Source organism: Rhagoletis pomonella, unplaced genomic scaffold, assembly GCF_013731165.1.
Source record: "Rhagoletis pomonella isolate Grant_MI unplaced genomic scaffold, Rhpom_1.0 Rhpom_scaffold_00001, whole genome shotgun sequence".
Classification (NCBI taxonomy): domain Eukaryota; kingdom Metazoa; phylum Arthropoda; class Insecta; order Diptera; family Tephritidae; genus Rhagoletis; species Rhagoletis pomonella.
Window position 1 is genome coordinate 30,544,127 of NW_023458555.1, and position 8,491 is coordinate 30,552,617.

Consider the following 8,491-nt stretch of genomic DNA (forward strand, 5'->3'; position numbering starts at 1 on the left):
TTAATTAATATTTAATTTAATTATTTCACTAATGTACATATATGTATTTCTTGTGCTGTTTTCTACAAGTGCTTTTCATACGCACATGTAGCACGCTCACACATAATCGGCCATAATGCATGACGGAAAAGGCTACAAAGCTTAAATATGCTTAAAATTAAATAAAAATGAACTTAGCATGTCCATAAATATAAAAAAAAATCACAATATGAAAAGATAAATGATGCGAAAACACATCAATTGAATACATTAGTGCATATACATATATGTAAGTATGAATGTATGTATGTATGAAATTTTAATGAATGGCAAATGTAAAAATTACTGTTCGATAATGCATACAATGACGCCGAAAAATAATCCTGCATTAATTTGTGTAGAATATGTACATATATCTGAATGAAAGCTTCCAGTATTCGAAAATAAGTACAGACTAATGGCGCTTATTTTACGAAAGCACCATTTTGTTAAACTCATTGTCGACTTGTTGGTGCGATTAATCTTAAATGTCAATGTATGCACGAAAAATGTATATCAGACATAAATTAGTTGCTATCAATTTGCTTCAAACGATGAATAATTCGATGTTGAATTACATACAACTTTAAATAATCACAATTTTTTGCAAATATTTCTCAACAAAAAATAGTTACTTATGTATGCTTAAATGAATATATCACGATTTTATTTAAAAAATAATAGCTTAATTTAATGGCGATGTTTCATGAATAAATGAATGTGTGTATGTTTATAACAATATCAACAGTATGACTGAACGTTTAGAATTGATCAGATTTTTTTAAACTCGAAAAAAATGGCTAAACACAAAATTAGAGGAAAGCATAAATTTTTTACTTAAAAAGAAGCAAAAAAAAACGCAAAGGCAGCAAGACATAAAAGATTTTTTAAATAAGTTGCAATTAATCGTTTACTGAAGATTTTTTAAATAACGCGATCCAAATTACGATTCAAAAACTTAATATTCTTGCCAACAAAAACGAAGTATGCATTTCCTTCATTCTCTCTCATAGCAATCACTTTCAACCCTACTTCAACTAGCACTTTACTATAGCTTCTTGCTTTCATTTCTTTTTATGAATATGTGTTTGTGTGTGTTTAATATGCCTTTAAATAGTTCATATATTAATTAAGTTTAAGATAAGTTTTGAGAGTACGAAAGCCTATTTTGGTGAAGGAGAAGCCACACCTTTTGTTTTTGCGTCTTTGCGCATCTTGGTAACATATTTCACTTGCAAAAATATGTTGTATATATGTTTTTCTATTAACTCCATCCTGCCTGCACACATTTTTTTTATTGCTTTTAAACGCCTCACAATGGATAGCCCATAGCGGCGGATAAAAGCGGCTCCCACGCACGATTTATATCCATGTAAAGCATAGTGCATTGCTCGGCTATTAAGTCATCCTCATCCAGCACCGTTATGGGGAATAAATCATTCTAAAAAGGTGCAGAAAACGAAATCGTTAATAGGAGACTTAATTTTTGCACCACCTCCCTCCCTTCCCACTCATTTACTCACATTCTTTGCCTGCCACAAGTGTTCGAGTAGCCGCAGAAAGCGTTGCATTTCCGAGCTGCTCGCAAAGAAGATCACCAAATCATCGGTACTCTCACGCACTTCCTGACAAGAGAACTCCAATACACACCACCATGTATCATTGTGTGATGGTATCTTAATGCCGGTCATTTCTTTTATATCCGCGCAAGTGAGTATCTCGAGCCCGGAATTTTTGCCATAGACGCTATACATGTTGGAGTAACTTGCGTTGGGTAACTTAGTGCCGCATTCCGCTTGTAATTGCCGCGAATAGTTAGTGATGTTGGTAGTAGTGGCTATTGAGGTTGCGTTCGTAGTGGTGGTGGTAGTAGCATTGGTGGAAGTCGAATGTGTTGTATTACCACCTCCTGTAGCTGTGGACTGCGATAGCTGTGAGAGTTTAGTGGGTGTAGAATTCATAGATGAACAGGAGCGTTGTGCGAAACGCGTAGGTGTGCTCATGGCGGAACTTAGCTGTGATAAGATGGTAGATGAATACATAAGTAAGTGTAATGATTAAATATATAAAATAAACTATAAAGAATAATTAAATCAATGGAAAAGAAATTGAATTCTTGACATTACCAAACTTCCTGTTTCTCCAGTCATTTGACTGTATTCATCATTAACGCCAACATTGAAGTCCTTGCCAACACCGGCCATGGTGGTTTTTGGTGCCTTTTCAGTATCAATTTTGATTTGATTCAGTGGCGCGGAAAAATCTTCTCTCAATGTGATCAAATGATTTTGGGTCACTACGAGCGAACAGCCAAGGGTCTTATGTTTCTCTTGCATTTCAAAAAGCTGGAAGAAATTTAAATTAATATACATACAAACAAACATATAAAGATACCATCTTTAAAAACTTACACCACTTGCAGTCTGTAGTAGCGCTTGCAGCCATTCGGATGCGACATACTCATCTGGTGCAGCTAATTGCAGCAGTTGACCTTTCAAAATTATTTCGAAACAGTGTGGTCGTCCAGCTTTAACGGCCCGCCGCGCACCTTGGCATTCAGCAAGCGCCATGGCCCAACTAGGTATTTTTTGGGTCGAATCATTAAACATGTACAAGACACCAGCTCTACAAAAACACAGAATAGAAGTTTCATACTATATAGAATAGCTGGACTCTTTGTGTAACTCACTTCAAAAGGAAATATCCTGGATTCCAGATGTGCTTGTTTGCGCTATTATTAGATTGATGCTCTTTAATGCGCCGGTGCATGAGAAAGCCTTTTACATGAGGCCCCAAAGGCTCTTGTTCACTGCCTAAAACGCCAGCGGGCACATTCACTACCGCATAGTACATCCAAGTGTCTGTGGCGCCAACCGATGAATTTTCACGCACAAAGGCTTGCAATGGCGCAAGATGAGCAAATGATAGCTGGCCGACAGCTGGCAAAGAAGAACCACTGCGACGCGCGCACATTTCCAAATTTGCTACCAAACCATCAGCGGGATATGGGCCACCGGCAAGTAATACTTGTTGCATATCTCGGGTGCTATTGCTAAGCAACACAGTGTTGCCGAATGGACCCATCTGAAAGAGAACATATGTATGTATTCACAAAGCAATGTATTACTTTCTAGCGCGAATTCAAGCTTACAAGTATTACATCCAGCTCAGCGTAGGTGAGCACGAATTTTGAGCATAAACGATTGCGCACTAAATCTGCAACGTACAATGTACGATCGGTAAGAAAAACTAAAACAGGTGTCATGTAGCCTTCGCAACTATAGCCGGTGTATAATTTAAAGACCTGAACGTGGAAATAATGCATGATGTTAGTACTTATTATCAGCGACCGAAATGCCCAACTTACCTTCATCAGCTGCTCTGTGGGATCGCGCAGTATATGCAGATAATTTCCATTAAATATATCAATTGATATCTCCCCAATTCCAAGTTCGAAACGCGACACATCGCCTGGCAGATCGTCAATTTGCACCAACTCACGTCGCGGCGAATTAGCACCCGACATTTCAATCTCCATTGCAATTTCCGCATTCAAATCGTCAATTAGCTCATAGTTCTTTGGTTTCACTCCGGGTACATACAAATTTCCCGAGAATAGTCTCTGCTCACTTTTCAACTTGCCAGCAAAGAAATTATTTTTGCGTATGGAAGATTCCAGTATCTTCTTCTGTGTAACATTGCGCAAGAAACGATTAATTAATGATGTTTTTGCATTGTTTGTCTGTGGTGGCTTCAATAGATTCGCATAGTCGCTCATAGATTGTCGCTCACTCAACTCACTGGGGTAATCAACAATAACAATATCACTTTCATTTTTATCCGTATCCGTTGTAATGGTTATAATATCATCAAACTCTTCGCTGAGTATGGTGCTCTTCGAATCACGTCCACAGCCACCACGTACACCAATGTAACTACCAGCTGCGCAACCGCCGCCACCAACCGAACTACTTGCTAAGCCGACAGTGCTACCGACATTAAAAATATCAGGACTAAGCAAAGACGGATCGGATGGAGGACAAGCAGCTGTATTGCCATTGCTTCCCGAAATTGTTCCATAGCGTTGTGGTTGTGCGGCCAAGGTGCTGCCACTAGCATGCTTCTTCAGTGGCGAAGGCAAGTGACGCTGCTGTTTTTCTATGTTTCCACGCAGTTCTTGTCCTATAGCTAGGCTGTTGTTGCTGCTATTGCCCACACTACCAACTGAAATTGAAGCACTGACAGCTTTTGACATCGCTGGTGGCAATGAGCTCGCACTGGAAGTGTTGGTCAACTCAGATATTGTCGATGAAGAGATTGTGTTGGGTAATCGATGGTTGGAAAGTTGCTTGAGATCGTTAGCATTCGTAAGAGAGTTGGTATTGGGTGCTAGAAAGCAAAGTACATATATTATAGCATATTGGTATTGAACAAGTAATTTTTTAGCAAAAAAAAAAAACCGACTTCAATTCTCATATACATATGTACAAATTTAAGATTATCGTTAATTTCTTCATGATCCGATGATCGGATGTAAAATAAATTAATATGGGACCACCAGTGAGGTAGCACCTTTCCTTTATAAAAAGAATTATGGAAATCGGTTAACGTGGTCCAAAGTTATGCGGTAACAAAATATTCCGACGAATTGATAACCTTTCTCCTTTTTGTGAAGTCGGTTAAACATTTTTAACCGACTTCCAAAAAAGGAGGAGGTTATCAGTTCGTCGGAATATTTTTTTAATTTTATTTTTTTTATGTATGTTACCGCATAACTTTGGACCACGTCAACCGATAATTCTTTTTGCATCGGAAAGGTAGTGTCTCAGAGGTGGTCCCATACTAATCTGGTTAAGATCCGATCAGTGGATCATGAGATAGATTTTTCTAGTGCTCGTTTCCGAAGTAAATAAATTTTCAAATTCGAAATTTTTGACCAATAAATATTACTATCAAATTTTTCTACTCACAGAATTTCATGTCAATGCCTGATCTCTGCTGCGTTTCTGCAATATTAATACCCTTAGTAGCCGCTGTTGACGTCTTTTTAGCATTGGGCGTTGAAGTTGAATCCTTGTTGAAACTGCGAAAGAAGTTTGAGAATGTCTTGGCTATGGGAGCAGCGCTAAATGCACTACGCAACTGATCCGGCTCTGGTTGTGCGATTGGTGTATCATCTTCCAATAGCAAGCTAGAAGCCACACTGCCAGGCGTATGGCTAGCTGTATCCAAATCGAGATTAAGCATTTCATTTGTATCATAGCAGTAGGAAACACCTGTATGCTCGAAAACAGTGCTCTCACAATTAACAATAAATTTGTTACGAAATTGTGTCGGTGGCTCAGTAGACGGCTGCGGCTGTTGAATGTCGGTGACGGCGACGTCATTCGACTCCACACTCCGTTGCGTTTGCGTATTGGTGTTCACGAGCTCATCGCGCTGATCTGCATCGATTTCTTCTTGCCTCTGCAGCGTCCTGTTGGGCGTATCTGCGACAGTTTTCTCATCACTGCTTTGACGCGTTGGTGCATACATTTCTTCATCGTTCTTACGTCGCAATTGCTCATCCACATTGTGTACAAATTTCTTAACCCCTTGCGACTTTTTAGAGCCATCGAGGCTTTTGCTTAGGAATGGTTTCTGTTTGAGTGGTGGCGAAGGTGGTGATATTATTTGATCTTCTGCTGGTTTTGTCGATTTATGCTCTGGCGTTTGTGGCTCCAGTTCTGGTATGCACTCGACAACTGATTGTAGATCTTCGGAGCCTTCGGGTACGCCGCGTTCCGGAAGCGGCATGGTGAAGATACTCTTCAACGATCCAATAATTATTTTGCTACTGTTATCAATCAGTTGATTCATATCATGCACATTGAATTTTTTCACTCGTGTACTCAGATCCTGCTCGTAGATGATGTTGGTATTGCGTTTGGGTTTTTTTAAACAACTTGACTTTGGTTTCTTTTCCTTGTTCCAAACGGATTTCTTCTGGTTATTCTCGTTTAGGTTGTCGATATTTGGTTCGGAGAAATAGCAGTTGTCACCTAAAGGGAAGAAAATAGAAAATTAATTAGTTCAATTATCTTCGTATTTTTTGTGCGAGTGCGCTTTTAGACAAAAAATAGCATTCCAAAAGGGAGTTTGGAGTTACTACCATACTTTTTAGTAAAAAAAGGTTTCCCTACTGCTTATCTATCTGCTTATAAAAATGCATATATGTATGTTAATTTACCAGTAAAATTTTTAAATTTCGATGCATGATGCGTCTAAAGCTCTTCATCAGTTTTCCTAAGTCAATTCTACGCTATTGACTGTGACCTGCGAATTTTTCTTTTAGCAAAAAAAAAAAATAAACTTATAATTCTCATTCTTTTTTTCGTAATGGTTAAAACTTTTGAAAATTAATGCCAAATAATCAGCATTATCATGAGTTTCATTTTTCCCGAACCGGTTCCCTTTCACGTTTTGTTTCCATGTATTTACTATGGGCCGATTACACATTTTTGGGTGAAAATTTTTTCGGGCGAAACTCAGGATAAGGTAGAACGTTTTTTTGTTGTATTATTGTAGGTAAAGTCAAGAAGCATTTCTTCCTCCCTCAAAATCTTTTTTGCTGACTGCTACATTATCAATAAAGCAAAACACAAGCCCCGTTAATCGCAATAATGACTCACCAATTATATTATTGTTGGCATTACTCATGCCGATGCAATCGCATGAACTACTTTTTGCCTGTCCATATTGCTGCCTGTTTGAATTTTTTTCATTTTCATCTGAGTCCAAGCTGGAATTCGAACTAGAGCAGGAGCATCGATACAACACTTGTTGGCCTTCTGCTCCAATGTTGCTCACACCTGCATTTTCGTCTGCAACGCTACGTTCCTTTGGCATATACTCAAAAACTCCTGAATTATCATATTGTAATGCCTTTTGTTCCTCCATATCGTAAACATCGGAATTGCCATAATCGAGTACATCAGAGCATGCATTCCGATAGACAACACAGCGTCGTCTTTGTTCGCAACTTTTTTGTTCTCCTTCATCTTCGTGCGCGTGCGCACACAACTCGGATTGTGCTACATTTTTGCCAGCTGCACCGCCATCACCCCCCGAACACCACGAATAGCGTCCAGCAGGGCCAATATGTTGTAGTGCCTTTCGACCTGCCTTATAAGTTATGAAGCCATGCTCAATGTGTATGTTGTCGGTGCGTGTATTCTTGAGTATGTCCTCGTGAAAAGAGACACGCTTTTTGGGCGCCTTGGGTGCGATAGGTGTTTTGCGTACTTTTCTCCGATATACGATATTTTCTGTGGCATCGAAAGTAGAACAAGTGCTCGTGGTCATTGCTTCTTCGATGGGGACGTTATTAAGGGAGTTATCGTTTGTCGAGTCTATTGTAGTTACATTAGAATTAGTATCCACACCAGCTACTATCTCTTCGAATGCCGCACTAACGAAATGACGTTCTTCCACTGCTGACGGTGGCCCTGCCACGACAGCCACCTGTTCATTACTATCAGCGCGTTCTTGTGCATATGATTTTAATTCTTCAAATTCGAAACCTGTCTGTGAAGTTATGGATTCTACCATAAATTCGCTTGATTCCGAGTCCAGCATCTGTACACCAGAGTCACTTGGTGTCGTATCCTCCAATGTGCTATTTATACTGGTATTCATTTTGTCTAACACAGAAGTGGTTTCAAACTTGTTGCCTGCTTTGTAAGCGATCCCTTTCCGGTCAACGCTATTGGCAGCACACAATGGTGATTCCATTATAACATCAAAGGAGGATGGTGGCCGCTCCACTAAAATTTCTGTATATAGTTGAAGATAGTTATGTAGATATGTATATGTATGAAAAATGTATACACGTTAGAGTATTTTGTAGGTAGGTATATCGGGTACTGTTTAGTAAGTGGCCCACCTCTTTCGGGGTATTGCGTCCAAAGGGGTGACCCGATCCAAAAAAAATTGCACACACTTGTAGCCAAGGGTCTACCCATTATTTTAACATCCACTATTGTAATTTTGGGTCACTAATTTATTTACAAATTGGGTTTGAAATATGCCCTTTTTTGTAAAATTCGGAAATTAGCGTAAATTTATCACTCCTATTCTCCTTAAAGCAGCTACATCAGCAATATATTTTTATATTCTCCTTCACTTTACACTTTACTCGATGAGCTATAACTTTCTTTATAACTATAATATTAACCAATTAATCACAATTTATTAAATAAAAACACCTTCTAAATCATGCGTCTGACTTTTGTTGCATATGCAAATTAAATGGCGTAGTTCAGCTGTCAAACTCCAAAATATGCAAAAGAATGAGAGACAAAAGAAAATAGGATATAACCCTGTAAGCATTAAAAATATACAAAGGTGTTCTCTGTAAAAGGTATTCAGCTCCTTTTCTTCGCAAAACAGAAAGGAGAATTCTACTGCCTGAGGGTTATAATCCCTAAGTGCG

General features: G+C 38.8%; 1 protein-coding gene across 1 annotated transcript in view; it reads right to left on the minus strand.

Annotated features, from left to right (window-relative positions):
- Positions 1-887: 887 nt before the first annotated feature.
- LOC118742494 overlaps positions 888-8,491 on the minus strand; it is an 8,610-nt gene continuing 1,006 nt past the window's right edge. The window contains exons 2-10 of the mRNA XM_036474619.1: positions 6,690-7,832; positions 4,989-6,059; positions 3,386-4,407; positions 3,170-3,322; positions 2,708-3,102; positions 2,430-2,643; positions 2,145-2,363; positions 1,542-2,033; positions 888-1,459 (exon numbers count right to left, since the gene is read on the minus strand). Coding sequence (XP_036330512.1) covers positions 1,331-1,459; positions 1,542-2,033; positions 2,145-2,363; positions 2,430-2,643; positions 2,708-3,102; positions 3,170-3,322; positions 3,386-4,407; positions 4,989-6,059; positions 6,690-7,832 — 4,838 coding nt within the window. The 3' untranslated portion in view covers positions 888-1,330. The remainder of the gene's footprint in view (positions 1,460-1,541; positions 2,034-2,144; positions 2,364-2,429; positions 2,644-2,707; positions 3,103-3,169; positions 3,323-3,385; positions 4,408-4,988; positions 6,060-6,689; positions 7,833-8,491) is intronic.